Below are 25513 nucleotides of genomic sequence, written 5' to 3'. Positions count from 1 at the left end.
CCACTTCCACCACTCTCTTGGGCAGTGAATTCCAGGTCATTACCACTCACTCCATAAAAAAGTTCTTCCTCATATTTCCCTTGCATCTCTTGCTCAAAAGCTTCAATCTGTGTCCCCTAGTCCTTGTACCATCAGGTACTGGGAACAGTTTTCTTTGCCTAACTTATCTAAGCCTGTCATAATCTTGTACACCTCTATCAAATCTCCCCTCAACCTCTTTGCTCGAAGGAGAACAACCCCAGCTTTTCCAACCCAACATTGTAACTAAAATCCTCCATCCCTGGAACCATTCTGGTAAATCAGCTCTGCACCCTGTCATGCTCTTGAGAAGCCAAACCAAAGAGTTATAAAAATTGACTTTTCCTTTAAAAAAAAGTGGACAATGTGCTGCAAAATGGCCACTGAAGGTCAAACAGCCTGGCCCTGTATATTCAACATGTCTTACTGTCTGTTAAGCACAAAAGGATACATTCCAAGCTCAGAGGTGTCAATTACACTCACCCTGAATCCATCAAGAGACATTCCTGAATTGAATGGGTTCTTCTGAAACAAAGAAGGTATGAAGGAGCCACATCCTGGTCCATTGTTGGTCACCACAGGGAGAGGGTCCTGCATCTCCTAACAAAGGCAACATATGAGGGACTTTTAACTTAAAAAGTAGCTCTCTGGAGAGAGAGGGGAGAGATCACAACAACCTCACAAAAAGTATGTTCAGCTGAGAGCTATGAGAGATTCAGCAAAAACCAAAGAAGGAGCCCTGCTGTGAATTCTACACTTCAGCTTGGCACAGCAAAAAACTGAAAGTGACCATTGCCTCCAGACTGAAGCACTAACCACCACAAAATCTACAAACAACCAAGCCTTTAACTTTAAAAGAGAAACTGTCCTCTGAGAAGATTCAACAGGTTTACAGTGAACCCCAAACACCTACCTCACTTCAACCCACTTACCCTTTTCCTTTTTATATATTCTTGTATGTGTGTGCGAGTGAATGCGTGCATGGGTGCAGTGGTGACCATTTCAGGAATGAATATTGTTCAATAAATAGTTAATTTTCTGTCTTAAACCTACAAGAAAACATGTCACTGTCTGTTTATTTGACAAATAAAACACAAGGGGTTAAAATCCTAGTAACAAAAACAGTTGCTGTGGTCAGTTGGGAGATAAACAGTGGGGATCAGCCACACCCTTTACCACTTGGCCGTAACTTATCTAAGCCTGGTCTTAATCGTACACCTCTATCAAATCTCCCCTCAATCACCTTTTCTCCAGGGAGAACAATTCCAGCTTTTCCAGCCGAACCATGTAACTAAAAGCCCCCAACCCCGGAACCATTCTGATAAATCTCCTCTGCACCCTCTCAAAGACCTTTGCATCCTTCCTAAAGTGTGGTGACCAGAACTGAATGCAATACTCTAGTTGGGGCCTAACCAGAGCTTTATAGACATTCAGCATAACTTCCCTACTTTTTTCCACTATGCCTCTATTTATGAAGCCCAAGATCCCATATGCTTTGTTAACCACCCTCTTAATATGTCCTGCCAACTTCAATGATTTATGCACAAGCACCCCCAGGTCCCTCTGTTTCTGCACACTCTTTAGATTTGTGCCATTAACTTTATATTGCCTCACCCTATCCCTTCTGCCAAATGCATCACTTAACACTTTTCTGTATTAAATTCCATCTGCAACTTGTCTGCCTATCTATGCCCTAGTGTAGGCAATTCGTATGATCCTCACCATTTTCCACTCCACCAAGTTTGGTTTCATCGGCAAATTTTGAAATTTTACTCTGTATTCTAAGAACCAAGTCATTTATATACAGCCAGATAAGCAGTGGTCCGAGCACTGACCTTTGGGGAACACCTCTGTCTGCCATCCTCCAGTCTGAAAAACAACCATTTACCACGACTCGCTGTTTCTGTTTTTAAGTCAATTTTTTATCCAATTGGACACTGACCTCCTATTCCATGAGACTCTCTCATGTTAACCAGCCTTTTATGTGATGATTTGTCAACCACTTTCTTAAAATCCATATGGACAACATCTACCGCATTCCCTTCATTAACCTTCTCTGCTACTCATCAAAAAATTTGATTAGATTAGTCAAGCATGATCTGCCTTTTACTAATTCATGCTGGCTATCTGTAATTAACTCAAACCTCTCCAAGTTCTTGTTTTTTTCCCCCTGATTATTGTTTCTAAAACCTTACCCACCACAGATGCTAAACTAACTGGCTTATAGTTGCTAGGACAGTCCTTACACCGTTTCTTGAATAAGGGTGTAACACTTACCACTCTCCAATCCTCTGGCACTTCCCCCATATCTAGGGAAGATTGGAAGATTATGGCAAGCCCTTCCACTGTCTTCACCTCCACTTCCTTCAGCAACCTGGGATGCAAGCCATTCGAACCAGGTGACTTATCTCCCCTAAGCATAGCCAGCCTTTCCAGTACTTGCTCCCTCTCAATTTTTACCTTATCCATTCCTTCTACTCACTCCATTTCTATCACCAATACAAAGGACTCATTAAGTATTCTACACTTGCTCTGTGCCTCTAAGCATATATTACCCTCTTTGTCGTTTATAGGTCCCATTCCCCCTCATACTACCTGTTTACTATTGATATGCCGGTAGAAGATTTTGAGTTCCCTTTTACGTTAACTGCCATTCAATTCTCATATTCTCTCTTTGCTAGGATTATTTTGCTCTTCATCGCCCCGCTCAACTTATTGTATTTGGCCTGGTTCTCATTTGAAGAATTCACCTGACATGCATCATACACCCTTTTCTTTTGTTTCATCAAAATTTCTATCTTCCTTGTCATCCAAGGAGCCCTGGTTTTGGTTCCCCTACCTTTTGCCCTTGTTGGAATGTACCTAGCCTGTACCTGAAGCATTTCTTCCTTAAAAGATAACACTTCTGAGGAATATTCAGGCCTCCTCTTTTTTGGTTGATTCAAGTTAATAAAGTTAAAATCATTCTCTTCTTTCCTTACCACATGCATACTTTGGTGAGCCTGAAACCAGCCCATTTTGCAGCTGAAGAAGATACATTGGTTGCAAAGATGGCTTCAGAAAGTATACTATCTGAGGGGAGAAGTCAAAGATTAGTCTTGTGAGCGAAGATGAGGTAAAACAGGAGAAGAGTGCACATTATTTATTACTAGGGTCCTAATAGAAACATAGAAAATAGGAGGAGTAGGCCATTCGGCCCTTTGAGCCTGCTCCGCTATTCATTATGATCATGGCTGATCATCCAACTTAGTAACCTTTTCCTGCTTTCCCACCATATCCTTTGATCCCTTTCACCCCCAAGAGCTTTATCTAACTCGTTCTTGAAAACATACAATGTTTTGGCCCCAACTGCTTTCTGAGGTAGTGAATTCCACAGGCTCACCACTCTCTGGGTGAAGAAATTTCTCCTCATCTCAGTCCTGAAAGGTTTACCTCGTACCCTCAGACTATCACCCCTGTTTCTGGACTCCCCCACCATCGGGAACATCCTTCTTGCATCTACTCTGTCAAGTTCTGTTCGAATTTTATAGGTTTCTATGAGATCCTCCCTCACTCTTCTGAACTCCAGCGAATGTAGTCCTAACCGACTCAATCTCTCCTCATACGTCAGTCCCGCCATCCCAGGAATCAGCCTGGTAAACCTTCGCTGCACTCCCTCTATAGCAAGAACATCCTTCCTCAGATAAGGAGACCAAAACTGCACACAATATTCCAGGTGTGGCCTCACCAAGGCCCTAATGTTGGATGCTTTCTCTAACAATTTTTTTTCAGTTTTTCCCCCCTCATCTGCAGAAACTGGGATTGTCAATCGACCAGGTCCTTTTTCACCAGCAAATTGATGTCATGCCGTGATGAAATAAACAATGAACTGGAGGAATTATGAAATGAAAGTCAACTATTGAACTGAACCACAAGAAAATGGACACATTTGTATCACAGACAAAATGGTGCAGAGGTCAGGTGACCCCTCGTGTACTGTCAATAACCACATCCATCTGTTGAGGATGAAACTCGTTTACCTCATCTGAATCTAGGACAAAGCAGCCTGCTTGATTGGCACCCATCCACCACCTTCAACATTCACTCCCTCCACTGCCAACACACAGTGGCAGCAGTGTGTACCATCTACAAGATGCACTGCAGCAACTCACCAGGGCTCATTTGACAGCACCTTCCAAACCCGTGAGCTCTACCACCTAGAAGGACAAGGGCAGCAGATACATGGGAACACCACCACCTGCAAGTTCTCCTCCAAGCCATACACCTTCCTGTCTTGGATATATATCATAGTTCCTTCACTGTCGCTGGGTCAAAACCCTGGAACTCCCTTCCTAGCAGCACTGTGGGTGTACCTACCCCACATGGACTTCAGCGGTTCAAGAAGGTGGCTCACCACCATCTTCTCAAGGGTAATTAAGGATGAGCACTAAATGCTGGCCTCGTCAGCGATGCCCACATCCCGTGAAAGAATAAAAAAAATTAGCTCTGCCGAGAACCCATTGAAATTGAAAGGAACCCATTACTTGTTAATGACTTCTCCTTACAGGAATGAACTAGCAAAGATTCTGTAGACAGACTGACTCCATAGCCCAAATCAAGATGAATAGGAGTGAAGTAGCACCATTGTAACAGAATGGTTCCCATCCAGACGCCAACAGATAGCAATAGACATCAGGGGAGAGGGCCCTTTGCCACCTGACAGCGTCTCAAATATGATGGATTTTTACCTTAAAAGGTAGCCCTCTGGAGTGAGAGGGGAGCTCAACAATAGACCACAGAAAGCCAATTCTAACCAGAGGCTGTGAGATATGGTCCACTAAGCAGAAGAGCCCTGCTGAATAACAACTGGAACAACCCTGCAGCAGAGAAATTGCAAGATAACTTTGAGACTCTCCATCTGTGATTCACACCACTAACTCTGGGGTGAGTTTTAACCACAGAGGACTACAACACTTCTGCAACTCCAAGATAAGGAATATTCAGGCTTTCAACACCATTACAAAATTTCCTCTCAAAAGAAACTCTGAAGATTCTTTGAGCAACAGACTCTTGTAAAGTAATTTGGACTTTAATTGCATCCTACCCTTTTCTCTCTATCTATATATTCTTGTGTATACATGTGGGTGTGAATGCGTGCATTGATGAGGTTGTGACTGTTTCAGGAATTGTTTAAAAATAGTCATTTTTCTTCTTTTAACCTACGAGAAAACCTGTCAGTTGTCCGTTTATTTAACCCTAAAAACACTCAGGGACTAACACACCATTTTTATCAAACAGTATCTGAAGTCATTTGGGAGGTGAAAAGTGAAAGCCACTCACACCACTTACTACCTGTCTGTGAAATTGTCTTTCATTCTTTGGTATCATGTGGACCCAGCGGAGGTGGAATTATTTAAAAAATGTTTTTTCTTACTTTACGTTCTCAGAGTCACCTGGAATGCCATCTCAGCCCCAAGTCACAGATGTTACCAAGGAGGCAATTACCATCACATGGACCCCACCGGTAAAGGACGGAGGTGCCCCACTGCTGGGCTACATTGTGGAGAGAAGGAAAAAGGGTAGTAATCGTTGGATACCAGCCACTAAGGAGCCAATTCAAGGTCTGATTCTGGCTACCTGATTTATTTAAAAGCTTTGTTGAGCTTGTCTCCACTTTTCCGTTTTGCCTAGGACATCCGTGCCCAATATCCTGGAGTAGGAGTGACTGGTCATGGGTTATTTTCCAAAAAAAAAAATGATATATTTCAAATATTATTTAAAGATATTGGGTTTTTTCTGCATGATACTGCCCATTTTCAGATGCGATCGTGGCAGAAACAGTGGGAACATAAGGTAGTTGAGACCTACCACCATCTAACCACTCTGATTGGCATTTCCCTAGCTCTGTGCCTTCAACGGATCACCGTTCCTGCCACATGCAAATGATGGTGGTGAGGTCTTGGTGCCAGTGGATTTTCCTTCTTTCTGCCAATGTTACAGTTGCTCCCCAGGCCATGTGGAAAATAACTGTCCTGAGGAGCAGCTCTGGAAGGATAGGGTCTTTAACTCCCCCCGTTCTGTCCCCACTGACTTAACTTCTGAAGGCCCGGGTCTCTTCATGATGAGGTTACAATAGTTTTTGATGGGCTTCCTCTCCCTCCATTCTGTTCTCAACAGCTGCTGTCGTTGCAGCAAGTAACTCTGTAGTTATTTGCTGGGAGGGCGAACTGCAGTTCTTTGTAGGTGCGAACTCTAAAGTTCTTCTTGGGGAGGATTCTGCAGTTCTTTTTGAGAGAGTTTACCATAACAGTTCTTCACAGCTATTCTTTTATATTTTACCAGTGATAGAGAACACATATTTTCTTTTCCTGATGTACATAATTTAGGAAGGACTCTTTGAACAAAGGTGAAAGAAACAGCTACTTTTGGACACTGGTGAATGATTTATAATTTGCTATTTGGATCAAAATTATAAGCTCATTGTTTATATGCATTAATATGCATTATGTTGCATTAATGATTTTGTTACAAATAGCAACTGGAGGAAACCTTTCCCAGTATTGTTTAAAAATGACTTGATCACAGTTTTTCAGATTGAGCACATGATTTATTATTCTAATTAGTAAATGTTGTAAATTAATCGATCATATACTTCAACCCACAAGTGAAAAACAGAAGTTAAGGGTAAACTGGCTGCACTATCCTACTGATGTCATGGTTGAAGTTGGGAAATGGCTTGTGGAATCACTGTGCTGGAAATTGGGAGCACCATGTCTTTTTTATGTATATTTAATCCAAGAGTTTGAAGTTCATTTCTGGTAAATGTATATCCATTTCTCTTCTAGACAATAAATTTACAGCTGATGGATTAATGGAGGATATGGAGTACGAGTTCCGCGTTACGGCAGTTAACCGTGCGGGAGTTGGCCAGCCCAGCACCACATCCAATTTAGTGATGGCCAAAGACCCAATCCGTGAGTAAACCATCTCTTCAGTATCCGATTAATCAATTGACTAAAAATGCTGCTTTAAGAAGTATTAACTATGTCGATACTTTTTTAGAAAAGGTACGTTTTATGGCATTTAAAGTAATGGCTTTCTACCATTGCTTTGCTTTTATGACCATTTCCATCTAACTGGAAGTCAGGCATTAGAAACCTAGACCCCAGTACTTACCAAGCCATGCGATCAGAGTGAGGGGTTGGAGTTATGGACGGGAAACGTGGGTTTCCTGCCCGACATCCAGCGTGATTGATTGGCTTTTAGGTGAGAAAGCCTGCAGCAGAAGGACACAGTGGTGGAGCAGTTAGGACTAGTGCTGGGGGTTTGGGGTGGAGATTGTCATGGAGAGTGTTGGTGAACTTTCTTGGGGTCAAGACAGATTGTGGGAGATTTACAGGGTAGCTTGTTGGGCTCAGAGGAAACACTCATGCTCTGTCTGCCCCACCAGCAGTGCTGTAAAAGCACTTACTTTATGGATCCAGCCCTTCTTGCCACCTTTTACCTGGCAGGGAGGGCCAAGAGGCAGCTGTGTCGGCCCATGAAGCTCCACAACGAGAGCAGCAGTAGCTGGCCATGCCAAGAAGGGCTCACCTGCGCCAGAGAATGTACCGGACTTGAATCAGCTACCTCCAAATGTCTGAGTGGCATTGTCAGTGAAGACTATGGCACTTCATGGAGGCAGTCACCAACTTATGCACTATACTGACGAGTTGCGACCTGTGGGATTTGGTGGTCACCCTATGCCAGTGGCCCAGAAGATCACACTGGCACAAAACTTTTACGCGTCTAGATCATTCCAAGGATCCAACGGGGACATATGTGGGGCCTTCCAGGCAGCAGCTGTGTGCACTACTGGAGTGACCCTGACAGTCAGGCCGAGAGGGCTATCGCTGGATTCCCCCAGGTGCAGGGTGTGATAGGTTGCACGCATGTGGCCATCAAGGCTCCAACGGACTAGCCAGCCACCTTCATCAACAGGAAGGGCTTCCATTCCATCAACATGAAACTGGTCTGCTCCCATCGAAAGAGTTTCCAGCAGGTGTGTGCCTACTTCCTGGGAAGCAGCCACAATGCTCACATACTTCATCAGTCCCAGATGCCAGAGCTTTTCAGGCCCCCCGCTCGCCTTCAGGGATGGATTCTCAGAGAAAAGGCTACCCATTGAAGACATGGCCTGTGAGGAACCCTCACGCTGCAACGGAGGAGAGGTACAACACTTGCCACAGCTCCACCTGAGTAACCATCAAGCAGGCCATTCAGCTGATGAGAAGATGAGATTCTGTTGCCCAGATCAATCCGATGGAGCCCTGCAATATGCTCCAGTGAGGGTTTCACATATTGTTGTGGTCTTCTGTGCTCTGCAAAATCTGGAACTGCAGAGGGGGAGGGCTTTGCGTGATGAGAACATGATTGAATGACTCTCCTCCACCAATGAGGAGGATGCGGAGGAGGGTGATGAGCAAGCAGCACAGGATATTGAAGCCCTTGCACTGGAGGCCAGGCAGATTGAGTGATGGGCCAAGGAGGCAAGAGACAATCTCATTCTTACACATTTCCAACTACCATGATGGCCACTCAGAGTCAAAACAATAAAGACTCACCTCAATGCATGCTACCCTCGTGAAGAGCCACCTTTTTATTTGTCCTCCATGCCTAATGCCCAGCTGAACCACATGCCATGGACCATGGGAGACCCTATTCAAATGAGATCTGTGCCTATATTGGAAACCACTAAGGGGGAAGAGTAACGTCAGCAGCTCGCAATTAATACATGATAGAATAACCACTTTTACATAATGAAGGTTAATTGGTTGAACAAAGGAATTTTATATGTTGAAGCAAATGTCAAATTGCAACCCCCCCGTGAAACCCCAAGTGTCTCTAAGTGGTTTTCTTTAAATGTTTATGAGTGCTTCTACAAGGTGTGATGCCAGCTGGTTTGGAGGCCGGCTGCTGATCAGGCTGCCCCTTGGCCTGTGATGATTTCAACGGCTGTCCTCTGGCTGCCTGAGGCCTGGAAGGCCCCTGTTACCTGAGGGTTTCCTACACAGATGCAGGACTCTCTTCAGGCATCGCAGCTACTGGAGCTGGGCTTACTGGCAGAGGGGCTGAGGAACTGGTGTCCACACTCCCCTCTAGGGAGTTCCCAGCTGTGGAGGGCAGCCTCTTGTTCTCCCTTTCAAAGCTCACTTGATCCTCCCTGCTCACCAGAGAAGGATAAGGAGCTGGAGAAGACTCCAGGCACCTTGCCCTTCTCTCACCTTGCTGCGTTGAGCTCATGACCAAGGCAATGGTGTGCAGGTGTGTACACAGTTGTGGGATCTGGCTCTTCATGAGGGTAGCCTATCTCTCAATGGAGGAAGCCATGCACTCACATGCCTGAGACATGGCAGCAGTCATTGTCAGCTCATGGCTGTGCATTGCCTTTGGCTAGATGTTGCCCTACCTCTCTCTGCAACTCCAACATGGCCTGTGCTGTCGACACCAGAGGCTTGTCATCAGCCTGTGGCTCAACATGGGCCTGGCCATCCACAGTACTCTGACTGCTCAGGCACGTGTGCGGTGCTCTCACCTTATTCTACAACCGAGCGGTAACCCACCAAGGTGAAACTATCTGAGCTGGCAGAGAATAGGACATTGCTTCCTTGGACTGAGGTTTCTCCTCAGAGGTTGACGTCTGTCCCCCGTCTGCTTCAGTCTCTTGCAGATGCCGACCCGCATGAGCGAACACAAACATGGGTGGGTTAGGCTGTGCAGATCTCATCATGCCAACCATGCATGATATAGGTCTCCAGAAGTGAACTGTATGTCAATGGAAGACAATCCTCACTCTGTTGCGTGGAGACTCCAGTTTCTTCCTCTGATATGGAGCGGCAGCCCTGGGTCTCCACTAATTCTAGTGCCTCTTCCTCAGCTGTGGAGTGAGGCCGAGTATCTGGGATGCCTCCACCGGTCCGGGCTGTCTCACTCCTGTTATAAGCCCTCTTGTCCTGCACGTGGAAAGAGGGAGAAAGATCTACTTCACAGAGAGATCAACATGAGAGTTCTGCTTGTGGCAGCTCCTCGTCCCCTACTGAGGTATCACATGTAGCTCATAATCCTGTCTGCTCACAGCAGAGTTAATGGGGGCGAGCTATGGAAGAGAATGGCCTGTCAGGATGGCCTAACCCTCTCTGCCAGTGCAGTTGTAGTGCTTCCCTCCCTATGTCCCACTTCCTCCTGCATAGTCACTTGCAATTCCTCAAAAGGAGAGAGTTCTCGAATCGTCACCTTGGCAGAATGAAGGAGGTCATTGAACCTCTTGCAGCACTGTATCCATGTTCGGGGGAGGGGTGGGGGGTGACCCCATGGCTGCTGACCTCCTCAGCTATTCCCATTTAGGCTTGCCTGGTCAGGTCAGGTGGGAGGACCTCTTCTTACCATCGCTGGAGAAGAGGACCTCCTGCCTTTCCCTTGCAGTCTGCAGGAGAATCTTGAGGGAGGCATTGTTAAACCATGGGGCCACCATATCTTTCCTCTGCCATCCTTGTCCGGGAGTTGGGGGCGGGGGGTGGTCCAGGAGTCACTCCAACATCAGTCTCAGTAGCGAACAGCACGCAGCATATCAGGATAAGACAGCAATGCAAGCAGGGCTTGCAGGGCTTAATATGGCGCCAGCACCTGCTCCGGAGTCATCCGACGCCAGACTCAGCATCTCACATCCTGCCCCCGCCACCTGATTGGCCAGGCCCCATGTCTCCTTTAAATAAAGTGCCCGTCTGCTGCGTAATCGCAGTGGGCCAGCCGCCTACGTGAATAACGGGAACGACGTACATTTTTGGGTCCGCCGCCAGGACCTGCAATGAGCTCACTAAATTCAGCCAATGTGTTTAATCTAATATACTTGTACTAAAATATGTTTTTTCTTCTCAGGCTGGCTTGTTCTGAAATAACAAAAAATAATAGTTTTGGCTTTGTCACCCAGGTGCTCCAGGAATGGTGAAGGATATCAAGGTGACAGATTCCACCAATTCTAGCATCTCTCTAGCCTGGGACAAACCAGAGTTGGGTGATGAGCCTCAGGGATATATCTTAGAGATGAGGGCTGAAGATGCTAAAGAATGGACAAAGTGCAGTAAGATACCAATTACTGGCACCAATTACACTGTGGGAGGCCTGCAGGAGCGAGGCAAGTACTTCTTCAGAATCAGAGCTGTTAACGAAGGAGGTGTGGGAGAACCAACGGAGCTTAGCAAAGGTGTCTATGCCATGCCACCTCCAGGTAATGTCCTTTTTTCAGGTTACCAGCAAAACATCCTTTTAATGGTGTATAACAATAACTAAATTGTGGGTTGGATTTTGTTCTCCCCCAGGCGTTGGGTTCTGTGATGAGGGGGGTGCCTGAAGATGGCTTTGGATGTGATCCACCACGGACCTCGACTGGGAGGGCCCGGCCGGATCCTACCAGTGGGAGTGAGGCTCAGTGGCGGCGAGGCTCATTGGCGGCCCTTCGTTGTTGGGCAACGGGACCACAATTTAAATAAAATTATTAAATTTAAATAGACTTATCTATGAACCTGAGGGCCCACCATGATCTTTGGCACAGTGGCCGGCACTCGTGCACCTTCAGACCCCCACAGGTGGGGACTGGTGGTGGGCGGGGGAATAAATTGAGTGGGAGGAGGGAGATACTACTCTCGACGCCTTCCCACCCCTGCTGTGATATTACAAACCGCCCACCCCAGGCCAATCAAGGCCCTTAAGTGGCCAATTAAGTGCCACTTAAGGGCCTCCTCACGCTGCTGTTGGTATTTCACCAGTGGCAGGCGGGCAGCTCAGGCCCCCAGTATGCTGCCAGGAAAAGCTGGCAGCCTCCTTGCAGGCGGGTGGGGTGGGTGCCCTCCTGACAAGGTCCCGCATAGCAGACTGGCACAAACGGTGAAGTCACACGGGATCAGAGGTGAGCTGGCAAGATGGATACAGAACTGGCTCGGTCATAGAAGACAGAGGGTAGCAGTGGATGGGTGTTTTTCTGAATGGAGGAATGTGACTAGTGGTGTTCCGCAGGGATCAGTGCTGGGACCTTTGCTGTTTGTAGTATATATAAATGATTTGGAGGAAAATGTAGCTGGACTGATTAGTAAGTTTGCGGACGACACAAAGGTTGGTGGAGTTGCGGATAATGATGAGGATTGTCAGAGGATACAGCAGGATATAGAGCGGTTGGAGACTTGGGCGGAGAAATGGCAGATGGAGTTTAATCCGGACAAATGTGAGGTAATGCATTTTGGAAGGTCTAATGCAGGTGGGAGGTATACAGTAAATGGCAGAACCCTTAGGAGTATTGACAGGCAGAGAGATCTGGGTGTACAGGTCCACAGGTCACTGAAAGTGGCAATGCAGGTGGATAAGGTAGTCAAGAAGGCATACGGCATGCTTGCATTCATCAGTTGATGAAAATTGGCAAGTCATGTTGCAGCTGTACAGAACATTAGTTAGGCCACACTTAGAATATTTCATGCAATTCTGGTCGCCACACTACCAGAAAGACATGGAGGCTTTGGAGAGGGTACAGAGGAGGTTTACCAGGATGTTGCCTGGTCTGGAGGGCATTAACTATGAGGAGAGGTTGGAAAAACTCGTATTGTTTTCACTGGAACGACGGAGGTGGAGGGGCGACATGATAGAGGTTTACAAAGTTATGAGCGGCATGGACAAAGTGGATAGTCAGAAGCTTTTTCCCAGGGTGGAAGAGTCAGTTACTAGGGGACATAGGTTTAAGGTGCGAGGGGCAAAGTTTAGAGGGGATGTGCGAGGCAAGTTTTTTACACAGAAGGTGGTGAGTGCCTGGAACTTGCTGCCAGGGGAGGTGGTGGAAGCAGATACGATAGCGACGTTTAAGAGACATCTTGACAAATACATGAATAGGAAGGGAATAGAGGGATATGGGCCCCGGAAGTGCAGAAGGTGTTAGTTTAGGCAGGCATCAAGATCGGCGCAGGCTTGGAGGGCCGAATGTCCTGTTCCTGTGCTGTGCTGTTCTTTGTTCTTTGCTCTTTTTTCTTGATCGGGCACCATGTGTCCCACGGAGGGCTGCCCCCGAAGCCGCAACCCATCCCCACTGCAAGAAAGCCCCACAACTGACCGCACCCCCCTTGCCTCACCAGGGCCCAGCCAATTGTCCCCAGCGACGCCCCAAACACTTACCTGTCTTCCAGGGCCGTCGTCCCTCTTGCTGTTGTGGCTGGGTTGCAGTCCCAACAGTGATCACCACTCCCGGTGGTGCTGCTAGAACTGAGAGATGCTGGCCTGCTGACTGGCCGGCAGCTCCATTAGGCATGACGTCATGCCTCAGTGAGGTGGAAGTCCTGCCCAAGGCGAAGTAAGGGCCTCGAGAGCATAAAATTCTGGCGTGGCTTCCCAGGCCCGTTGGAGGCGGGCCTGTCCCTGACTTTTTGGTCAGTGGGCGGGGCATCCTGCCCAATGTAAAATTCCAGTCATAGTCTCTTCCCCCAGACTTTCTATGTGCATCCTGGTTCATTTTGGTCAAATGGTAAAGCCAGACCAGTGTCTGTGCTGGACGTCCTTCTGAATTAAGTAACCAGACACATGGACAGCACTAAACTCTGACAATCCTGTATGTTTCCATGGCCCTAAAAGTGAAAATCATGTGGCTGCAAAAGAATTCCCTCCATGACTTTAAATTTTTTTACTTGCAGCCTCTCCCAGGTTTCTGGATGCCAGAATGCCAAGCAGCATGGTGGTCCGTGCAGGTACTGCACTATGCATCAACGTGGGCTTCTCGGTGAGTGAAGGGCTTCAGTTACATCAGTGATCAGAGGCAACACCCCACTGTGGGTTAATAACTTATTAACATTAATTGAAAATGAATCTGCATACAAGAAATGAGACTTCAGTTTTACCCTACCTTCATTACAGACACAACACACACCAAATGAAATGAAACAATTAATTCTCCTCTGATAGTACATACCTCATCTGCATCTCAGAGTGAGCTCCTGAACCTATATATTGCTAGCTGGATAAAAAACTTCCTGAGTAATATCATACAGCTCTTGTAAATGCACTGTGCACAGCAGATAATGGTCCAGTACTGCACTTCTCTTAAATGTCCCTGTTTTAACCATTCAGTGTACAGCAACAGCTCCAATACCTGTATAGTACACATCAGGTAAAATGGACTGATTAACTTCTGTCTGATACAGTACTGCTTATACATATGACAATATTAGCTCCCATATATTTACAGCAGACAATGGAAAAACAGGAATTACTCACACCTGTCTGGTACCAAACTGCTTGTGCATCTCTCATGTGTGCCTGTATTGTACAGTTGGGTAAAAGGGAATGATTTGTTCTTGCCTGGTACTGAACGTCTTGATATGTCCAATACACAGCAAGCAAAAGAAAACAACAGCTCCCATCTGGTACTGTATATAGTAGTTTGGCTCTGTGAATCTAGGAACATAGTAGGCCATTCAGCCTGTCGTGCCTGCTCTGCATTCAATTAGATCATGGCTAATCATCTACCTTAACACCACTTTCCCCATATCCCTTGATGTCAATAGTATCCATATATCTATCGATTTCGGTCTTGAACATGCTTAATGATTGAGCTTCCTCAGCCCTCTGGGGTAGAGAATTACAAAGTTTCATCACCCTCTGAGTGAAGAAATTCCTCCTCATCTCAGTCTTAAATGGCCTACCCCTTATTCTAAGACAGTCCCCTTGTCCTGGAAGCTCGGGTTTCAGAGCTGGAACGGCGACTGGAAACACTGTGGAGCATCTGCGAGTCTGAGAGCATCGTAGATAGCATGTTTAGAGAGGTGGTCACACCCCAGCTGAAGGCACTTGAGGAAGGAAGGGAATGGGTGACCACCAGGCAGTCCAAGAGAAACAGGCAGGTAGTTCAGGAGTCCCCTGGGGACCCACTTGCAAATCAGTATTCCATTTTGGAGGCTGGTTCCTCCAGGGAGTGCAGACAGAGCCAAGCTTTATTTATATTTATATTTTTAGATACAGCACTGAAACAGGCCCTTCGGCCCACCGAGTTTGTGCTGACCAACAACCACCTATTTATACTAATCCTACATTAACCCCATATTCTCTACCACATCCCCACCATTCTCCTACCACCTACCTACACTAGGGGCAATTTACAATGGCCAATTTACCTATCAACCTGGAAGTCTTTGGCTGTGGGAGGAAACCGGAGCACCCAGCGGAAACCCACACAGTCACAGGGAGAACTTGCAAACTCCACACAGGCAGTACCCAGAACTGAACCCAGGTCGCTGGAGCTGTGAGGCTGCGGTGATAACCACTGCGCCACTGTGCCGCCCACAAGCAGCCTGTCTGCACAGGAAGGGGGAAAGAGAGGAAGAGCAATAGTAATAGGGGATTCTATAGTCAGGGGAACAGATAGGCGCTACTGTGGCCATCAAGGTGACTCCAGGATGGTGTGTTGCCTCCCTGGTGCCGGGGTCAGGGATGTCACTGAATGGCTGCAGGGCATCCTGAAGGGGGAGGATGATAAGGCAGAAGTCATGGTACATGTTGGTACCAATGACATCGGTAGAAAGAGGGATGAGGGCTTGCATCAAGAATTCAGGGAGTTGGGCAGTAGACTAAAAAGCAGGACCTCTCGGGTTGTAATCTCTGGATTACTCCCAGTGCCACGTGCTAGCAAGTACAGAAATAGAATAGCACAGATGAATGCGTGGCTTAAGAGTTGGTGCAGGAGGGAGGGTTTTAGATTCCTGGACCACTGGGACCGTTTCTGGGGAAGGTGGGACCTGTACAACCGGGACGGTCTACATCCAAACCAGAGGGGGACTAACATCTTGCTGGCGGGTTTGCTAGTGCTGTTGGAAGGAGTTTAAACTGATTTGGCAGGGGAAGGGGACGCAGAATCCGAGCAGAATAGGGACACAACTAAACACAGGAAAGCAAACAAGTCTGAGGGAATACAGTGGAAGTAAGTTTCAAGGGGGTAAGACCAGGATGGATGGCCTGTACTTTAATGCCAGGAGTATTACAGGTAAAACGGATGAGTTAAGGGCAAGGATTGACAAGGAGAATTGTTATATAGTAGCCATCACGGAGCCATGGTTGAGGGAGGGGCAGGATTGGCAGCTCAATATCCCGGGATATAGAATCTTCAGGCGAGACAGAGGAGGGGGCATTGCAATATTAGTTAAGGGGCATCAAATGAAGCTTTATGGGTAGAGTTTAGGAATAAAAAAGGGACAGCCACATTGCTAGGTGTTTATTATAGACCCCCAGATAGTCAGCGGGAAATTGAGGAGCAAATATATATTAGGTGATTTCAACTTTCCCAACATTAATTGGGATAGTCATCGTGTTAAGGGCTTAGATGGAATAGAGTTCTTAAAATGTATACAGGAGAACTTTTTAGCTCAATATGTAGAGGATCGAGCAAGGGAGGGTGCAGTGCTGCACCTAATTCTGGGAAATGAATCCGGACAGGTGGTTGATGTGTTGGTGGGGGCGCATTTTGGTGATAGAGACCACAACATGGTACAATTTAAGCTTGTTATGGAGAAAGAAATAGACAAGTTTCAAAAAAAGGTTTTGGATTGGGGGAGAGCAAATTTTAGTAAAATAAGGCAGGATCTGGCCAAGGTAGACTGGAAAGAGTTACTTGTCGGGAAATCTACAGAAGAGCAGTGGGGGGCATTCAAAAAGGAAATTGGGAGGGTACAGGCCCAACAAGTTCCCTCTAGGGTAATAGGTAGGAGCAACAAGCCCAGAGAACCATGGATGACCAGAAACATTCAGGGTACGATGAGAAGGAAAAGAGAGGCTTTTAGCAAATACAAGGAGAGCAAATCAACGGAAGCATTAGTGGAGTACAGAAAGTGTAGGATGGAGCTTATGAAAGCAATTAGGAGAGCAAAGAGGGGACATGAGAAAGCTCTGGTTGGTAAAAGTAGGGAAAATCCCAAGATATTCTATAAGTATATCAATGGGAAGAGGATAACCAGGGAAAGAGTAGGACCCATTAGGGACCAAGGGGGAAATCTGTGGGTGGAGCCAGAGGACATTGGTAGGGTGTTGAACGAATACTTCACATCTGTCTTCACCCAAGAGAATGAGGATGTAGATATGGAACTCAGAGACAGAGACTGTGAGGTTCTTAAGCAAATTGTCATAGGGAGTGACAAGGTATTGGAGGTTATGGCAGGCTTAAAAGTGGACAAATCTCCAGGTCCGGACGATTTGTGTCCCAGGATGCTGTGGGAGGCGAGGGTAGAGATTGCAGGGGTTCTGACCCTAATTTTTAATTCCTCTCTGGCCACGGCGGAGGTGCCAGAGGACTGGAGAACAGCTAATGTGGTCCCACTATTTAAGAAAGGTTGTAGAGATAAGCCAGGGAACTACAGACCAGTGAGTCTCACGTCAGTGGTAGGGAAACTATTGGAGAAAATTCTGAAGGAGAGAATTTATCTCCACTTGGAGAGGTAAAATTTGATTAGGAATAGTCAGCATGGCTTTGTCAGAGGGAGGTCATGCCTAACAAATTTGATTGAATTTTTTGAGCATGTGACCAGGTGTGTAGATGAGGGTAGTGCAGTTGATGTAGTTTACATGGATTTCAGCAAAGCCTTTGACAAGGTCCCACATGGGAGACTTATCAAGAAAGCAAATGCACGTGGGATACAAGGTAACTTGATAAGGTGGATTCAAAATTGGCTTAGCTGTAGGAGACAGAGAGTGATGACTGATGGCTGTTTTAGTGACTGGAAGCCAGTGTCCAGTGGCATACCACAGGGATCTGTGCTGGGTCCCCTATTGTTTGTCATTTATATAAACGACATACATGACTATGTGGGGGGTAGGATCAGTAAGTTTGCGGATGACACAAAGATTAGCTGAGTGGTTAACAGTGAGGTTGAGTGTCTTGGGTTACAGGAAGATATAGACGGGATGGTCAAATGGGCAGAAAAGTGGCAGATGGAATTTAACCCCGAAAAGTGTGAGGTGATACACTTTGGAAGGAGTAATGTGACATGGAAGTATTCAATGAATGGCCTGACACTGGGAAGTTCCGAGGAACAAAGGGACCTTGGCGTGTTTGTCCATAGATCTCTGAAGGCAGAAGGGCAGGTTAATAGGATGGTGAAAAAGGCATATGGGACACTTGCCTTTATCAATCGAGGCATAGATTACAAAAGCAGGGAGGTCATGTTGGAGTTGTATAGAACTTTGGTCAGGCCACAGCTGGAGTACTGTGTACAATTCTGGTCGCCACATTATAGGAAGGATGTGATTGCACTGGAGGGGGTGCAGAGGCGATTCACCAGGATGTTGCGTGGGATGGAACATTTAAGCTATGAAGAGAGGTTGGATAGGCTTGGGTTGTTTTCACTGGAGCAAAGAAGACTGAGGGGTGACCTGACCGAGGTATACAAGATTGAGGGGCATGGACAGGGTGGATAGGGAGCAGCTGTTCCCCTTAGTTGAAGGGTCAGTTACGAGGGGACACAAGCTTAAGGTGAGGGGCAGGAGGTTTAAGGGGGATTTGAGGAAGAACTTTTTTACCCAGTGGGTGGTGACTGGAATGCATTGCCTGGGAGGGTGGTAGAGGCGGGTTGCCTCACATCCTTTAAAAAGTACCTGGATCAGTACTTGGCACGTCATAACATTCAAGGCTATGGGCCAAGTGCTGGCAAATGGGATTAGGTGGACAGGTCAGGTGTCTTTAATGCATCGGTGCAGACTCGTTGGGCTGAAGGGCCTCTTCTGCACTGTATTATTCTGTGATTCTGTGATTCTAGACTCACCAGCCAGAGGAAACATCCTATCCACATCTACCCTGTCACGTCCTGGAAGAAGTTTGTAATTTTAATGAGACACCTCTCATTCTTCAAAACTCTAGAGAATACAGTTTCCTCAATCTCTCCTCATAAGACAATCTCACCATCCCAGGGAATTGTCTGATGAACCTCCATTGCATTCCATCTATGGCAAACATATCCTTCCTTCAATGATTAGACCAAAATTGTACACAATACTGTGATCCTTTCTGGTACACGGCAGTTTAGATCCACCGGAAGTGTATTGAAAACCCTTGAAGTAAGGATGAGACCCAAGTAGACAGGATCCTAGTCTCTGCGACCACTTTCCAACTTGGGGGGATAGGGGATCGGGGTAAATGGGAGGATCTTGTTTGGGCAGAAACTCCAACCACTGAAACATGGCCCAATACATCAGAGAGTATGTATGGCCAGTAGGAGTGAACTTGAAGACTGGAAGTTTCCTAGTTTCCTAGCCTGGGTTCCAGAAGTATGCTATTCTATCCTGCTCAGCAGATTTGGGGCCCACTGGTGGGTCAAAGCCTTAGACTTAGGTCTAGCAAATTACAACTTTCCTCCGACTTGACTGCCTCCCTTTACATGGGGCAGATGAACGTTTGCAAAGTTATATAACAGGCCAAGGCTACTGCTGACCCACTGAGTAACTGGTGCCATTTTGCCTGATCTGTTCCAAGATTTTCATATGGCAGCACAGGTTCCTGTAGTTTTATCAAAGTGAGGGGACCGACCTTTGACCCTTATTACCTCAACAGAGTGAGGAACACAGGTTCCCATTGGGCAAATCTCAATACTTACACCAGGTTCAAAGGGTCAAGGATTTCATTGTGGGTTCCTTTATATATGCATTAGACAATAGATAAAAGAGAATGCTTAACTGCCAGCTCTTGTACACAGACAGAACATACCAGATATAGAAAACAATGCCTGCTCAAGCTTGCTGTTGTTTCATGTTATTTTGTTACTATTTATTACAGGGCTCTCCTTCACCAAATGTGACCTGGCTGAGAGATGGAACACCCACAAAAGGCAGGGAGACAATTACAAAAGGACCGAATATGTCACAGTTCCTAATCTCCAGTGCGCAGAGATCAGATTCAGGGATATACAAGATTATGCTAAAAAATGACTATGGTGAAAAGTATCATGATATCAGAATTCGTGTTGCAGGTACAATAAGCTTTGCCATGACTGGGACTGCAATTGTGGATATCTTTGCCTCAATGGACAGCCATTTTCCCTCTGGATAATATTTGCCCCTATATATAAATTGCACGCTTGCTGGGTAAGCTCTCCCTGTGATATGCTGCAATCTTGTGGCTAGATCAGTTTGTTACGTTAATATGTTTTGTTTGCTGTTGCTTGGAAGTTGGATCCGGACACTGGAAGAACTCCCCAGCTGTTTGTTGAACAGTGCCATATGTTCCTTTATGTCCACCTAAGCAGGGAGACAGCACTTTAGTTTAACAGCTCATCCAAAAAATGGGACTGCTGACACTGCAGCACTCACACAGTATTGCACTGCTGTGTCAGCCTTGACGATGTGCTCTAATACCTGGAGTGGGGCTTGAAGGTAGAACTTTCTGACTCAGAGGTGAGAGTGCTATTACTGAGCCAAGCTGTACCCAAAGAGTGACTGTATTGGTAAACTATCTTTGAGAGTAAATGTTTTCCTTGTGAATAAATTCTGACCTTCGCATTAAACTATGTCCCTGTGGTGTAATCTCCTCACCTATGTATAAGCTGTGCCATTGTTGATAGGCTATGTCTCCTATCAATTAGTTGTAGCCCCTGTGAATAAACTTTGCTCATTTTGGTTAGATTATGACCAATATCGCTAAGCTATTCTACAGACAGCAAGAGGCCGCTAAATAAGTGCGTCCTGTTTGTTTTTTCAGATTTTCCACGGCCACCCACTAACTTGCATTTGATCGAGGAAGTTCCGAACACAGTGACCCTCTCTTGGGACCACACTCCAGATAACATAGAGGACGGCCGTGTACAGTACGTGATAATGAAGCGTGATGCCAGCACTGCAACCTGGTACACTGTAACAGACCGTGTCTTTGGCAATAAGTACACCGTGACAGGTCTGCTTCCAGGCAGGAAGTATTTCTTCAGGGTTATTGCTCGGAACGACATTGGAGACAGTGACCCACTGAATTTGAAGGAACCATGGTACATTGCCAGGGACAAAGGTACGCCCTTGATCCTACTGCCCAACTCAAATGTATGGAGACCAAAACAAATCTTTTAAAAGAACCAACAGTTCTATTGTGGTGTTCTTCATAGTGAGTTGGAGGTTATAGCATTGCAAGGGAGCTGTTGGAGAATGAGAGTGGAGGAAGGATGCATATGACTTCTGCAAAAAATTGTAAACATTTTGAGAGGTACCAATACAGTGAGCTAAATACTTTTCAATTAAACAGAGTATTCTCTACCCATTGTATTTAGATAAAATAAAACTTGTTTCCCTACATACTAGTTACATAAATAAATCTATTCATATATGACAAGGGAGAAGGCATCCCCACTTTTCACTACACAATTAGTAATTTGGCCATCCACACGGGTACTCTTCAGTATATTTTGGAAACTCTTATACATTTATTTTTAGCGTACAGGCATATCTCTGCCTCTTTCTATCTCTAACCTCACAAACACACATGTAAGAATCTGCCAAGCAATTGCTATTATTTGAATGTAAACTTTTCTCAGGAAGTCATAAATCACAAATAACAGGATAGAAATCTCGAGGTTTATCTAATCTATGCCACAAAACTAATACACACAACCCAGATTACAACCAACTGTTGAATTTTAAGACTAGTTTTAACTATTAACATTTTGCCTTACTGTTCCTTCTAGATTTCCTTTAGGGTTAGAGGTCTGAAATAATATTTTGAGCAAGAATAAAAACTACAAATGATTTCAAAAGTTCCTTAAGAAATGTTGACAGGAGCTCCTTCCCTTTATTGTCAGATGAACGGATTTCCACACTTTCATATTAACTCTTTTTCTAAGCTTGTTTGAGTTCTCTCCCAGATACATGTAACAGGACTGCTAGCTCAATACTCCAGGGTGTAGGATCTTTAGGCGTGACAGGGGAGGGTGTAAAAGAGGAGGTGGCATTGCACTGTTGCCCAAGGAGTCAATTACTGAAGTAAGGAGGGATGATATCTTAGAAGGTTCCTCAAATGAGGCCCTATGGGTAGAACTTAAAAAAACAAAAAGTGGGCAGTCAGTTGGCTGGGCGTGTACTACAGGTCTCCAAACAGTCAGCGAGAGATTGAGAAGCAGAGATGTAGGCAAATCTCAGAGAGGTGTAAAAATAATGGGGTACTAATAGTAGGGGATTTCAACTTCCCTAATATTAACTGAGATAGTCTTAGAGCAAAAAGCTTAAAGGGGGCATACAGGAGAGATTTTTGAGCCAGCACATAGAAAGTCCTACAAGAGAAGGGGCGGTACTGGACCTAATCCTAGGGAATGAAGCCGGTCAAGTGGTAGAAGTGTCAGTGGGGGAGCATTTCGGGGATAGTGACCATAACTCTGTAAGATTTAAGGTCGTTATGGAAAAGGACAAAGAGGGACCGGAAATAAAAGTACTGAATTGGGGGAAGGCCGATTTCAATATGATAAAACAGGATCTCGCCAAAGTGGACTGGGAGCAGCTACTTGTAGGAAAGTCTACATCAGACCAGTGGGAGTCATTCAAAAACGAAATAGTGAGAGTTCAGGGCCAACATGTTCCCGTAAAGGTGAAGGGTAGGACCAACATGTCCAGGGAACCCTGGAGGTCAAGGGATATAGAGGGTTGGATAAGGAAAAAAAAAAGGTGGCTTATGGCAGATTCAAAGGGCTGAAGACAATGGAGGCACGAGAGGAGTATAGAAGGTGTAGGGGGGTACTTAAAAAAGTAATTAGGAGAGCGAAGAGGGAACATGAAAAAACACTGGTGGGCGAGATAAAGGAAAATCCCAAGGCGTTTTATAAGTATATTAAGGGCAAGAGGATATCGAGGGAAAGAATAGGGCCCATTAGGGACCAAAGTGGCAATCTGTGTGTGGAACCAGGGGACATGAGTGATGTTTTAAATTATTACTTTTTATCTGTGTTCACTATGGAGAAGGACGATGTAGGTGTAGAGATCAGGGAGGGGGATTGTGATATACTTGGAAAAAATTAGCTTTGAAAGGGAAGAAGTTTTAGATGTTTTAGCAGCTTAAAAGTGGATAAATCCCCAGGTCCAGATGAGGGCCAGAATTTTACGCTGCCCCAGCGAGTCGAATGGTGGCGTGGGGGCGGCGTAAAATTGAGCGGCAGGCTCCAGGAGGCCTACCCGCCCCGATTCCGCCTCTGAACAAGTTTACAGAGGTCCGGCAGTGGGGCGGGGGGCGGGGGGCGAGAAACGGTCCGCCCACCCGAGGCCAATCAAGATCCTTAAGTGGCCACTTAACGGCCACTCCGTCTGCCCACTGTAAAATTCCAGTCGAGATATATCCCAGGCTGTTATGTGAGGCAAGGGAGGAGATAGCAGGGGATCTGACACAAATTTTCAAATCCTCTCTGGCCACAGGAGAGGTACCAGAAGACTGGACGACAGCGAATGTGGTACCATTATTCAAGAAGGGTAGCATGGATAAACCAGGTAATTACAAGCCAGTGAGTCTAACATCAGTGGTAGGGAATCTATTGGAAAAAATTCTGAGGGACAGGATTAATTTCCACTTGGAGAGGCAGGGATTAATCAGGGATAGTCAGCATGTCTTTGTCAGTGGAAGATTGTGTCTAACAAACTTGATTGAATTTTTTGAGGAGTTGACTAGATGTGTAGATGATGATAAGGCAGTTGATGTCGTCTACATGGACTTCAGTAAGGCTTTTGATAAGGTCCCACATGGGAGATTGGTTAAGAAGGTAAGAGCCAATGGGATCCAGGGCAATTTGGCAAAATGGATCCAAAATTGGCTTAGTGGAAGGAGGCAGAGGGTGATGGTCGAGGGTTGTTTTTGCAATAGGAAACCTGTGACCAGTGGTGTACCGCAGGGATCGGTGCTGGGACCCTTGCTGTTTGTAGTGTACATTAGTGATTTAGACATGAATATAGGAGGTATGATCAGTAAGTTTGCAGATGACACGAAAATTGGTGGTGTTGTAAATAGTGAGGAGGAAAACCTTAGATTACAGGATGATATAGATGGGCTGGTAAGATGGGCAGAGCAGTGGCAAATGGAATTTAATCCTGAAAAGTGTGAGGTGATGCAATTTAGGAGGACTAACAAGGCAAGGGAATATACAATGGATGGTAGGACCCTAGGTAGTACAGAGGGTCAGAGGGACCTTGGTGTACTTATCCATAGATCACTGAAGGCAGCAGCACAAGTAGATAAGGTGGTTAGGAAGGCATATGGGATACTTGCCTTTATTAGCCGAGGCATAGAATATAAGAGCAGGGAGGTTATGATAGAGCTGTATTAAACGCTAGTTAGGCCACAGCTGGAGTACTGTGCACAGTTCTGGTCACCGCACTATAGAAAGAATGTGATTACACTGGAGAAGGTGTAGAGGAGATTCACCAGGATGTTGCCTGGGCTGGAGCATTTCAGTTATGAAGAGAGACTGGATAGGCTAGGGTTTGTTTCCTTTGAGCAGAGAAGGCTGAGGGGGGGACCTGATTGAGGTATACAAAATTATGAGGGGCACTGATAGGATAGATCGGAAGAAACTTTTTCCCTTAGTGGAGAGGTCAATAACTAAGGGGCATAGATTTAAGGTAAGGGGCAGGAGGTTTAGTGGGGATTTGAGGAAAAAAATTTTCACCCAGCGGGTGGTTGGAATCTGGAACACACTTCCTGAAGGGGTGGTAGAGGCAGGAACCCTCACAACACTGAAGAAGATGAGCACTTGAAACGCCATAGCATACAAGGTTATGGGCCAAGTGCTGGAAAATGGGATTAGAATAGATAGGTACTTGATGGCAAGCACAGACACGATGGGCTGAAAGACCTGTTTCTGTGCTGTATGACTCTATGTCATTACAACATATATATGAAAACTAAACAACAGCAACATTTCTAAGTGCAAAATTTTACTAACCTTAAAAGTAATATGCAACAAAGCACGCAATACTACAAAAACACACAGACAGATTTGACACAAAGCAGCTGCTACAATTTACCCTGAGCAATGTCCTCTCTTGTATTTTAAATGTGCTCCTTTAACTACAGAATAGAACAATCTCCTTTGCCTTGAGGCCTGAAGATGAATACATACACAATACTGCGTGGAAAGTAGTTAACCGTAGAGGAAGGAGAGACTAACCTCTGTTTATGTTGTGTTACGACTGACCGCTCCTGTCAAAACCCCCAATCAAAATATATGATTCTGTTTGTGGTGGGACCAACGCACTGTTAATTCAATCCTGTCTGAAGAAAATACTACAGGACCATGACAGTTGTAATCACCCAAACAAAAGAAGTCTCGCTAGTACCTCCTGTTTGTGAAATGATAATGTGGACAAGTTTTCCACTGTGAAAAGAAACAAGAGTTCATTGATATTGCAGAGACAATTGGGGTGTCATGTCAGACCACAATTCCAAAGGACTTTGCTTCAGTTCTGACCTAATAACCTACAGACCAGCCACAGTTTGGGCTGTTGTATTTGTACATAGATT

At 45.7% G+C, this 25513-nt stretch overlaps 1 protein-coding gene across 1 annotated transcript in view; it reads left to right on the top strand.

The window, feature by feature from the left end:
• Positions 1-25513, top strand: part of LOC137376989 (immunoglobulin superfamily member 22-like) — a 115235-nt gene that overhangs the window by 81393 nt on the left and 8329 nt on the right. Inside the window, exons 15-20 of the mRNA XM_068046050.1 lie at positions 5445-5618; positions 6843-6971; positions 10964-11260; positions 13698-13783; positions 19814-20006; positions 20735-21034. Of these exons, the coding sequence (XP_067902151.1) occupies positions 5445-5618; positions 6843-6971; positions 10964-11260; positions 13698-13783; positions 19814-20006; positions 20735-21034 (1179 nt within the window). The remainder of the gene's footprint in view (positions 1-5444; positions 5619-6842; positions 6972-10963; positions 11261-13697; positions 13784-19813; positions 20007-20734; positions 21035-25513) is intronic.

Source organism: Heterodontus francisci, chromosome 14, assembly GCF_036365525.1.
Source record: "Heterodontus francisci isolate sHetFra1 chromosome 14, sHetFra1.hap1, whole genome shotgun sequence".
Classification (NCBI taxonomy): domain Eukaryota; kingdom Metazoa; phylum Chordata; class Chondrichthyes; order Heterodontiformes; family Heterodontidae; genus Heterodontus; species Heterodontus francisci.
Note: the sequence above shows the minus strand (reverse complement) of the source record. Positions and strands in the feature narration are given on the sequence as shown.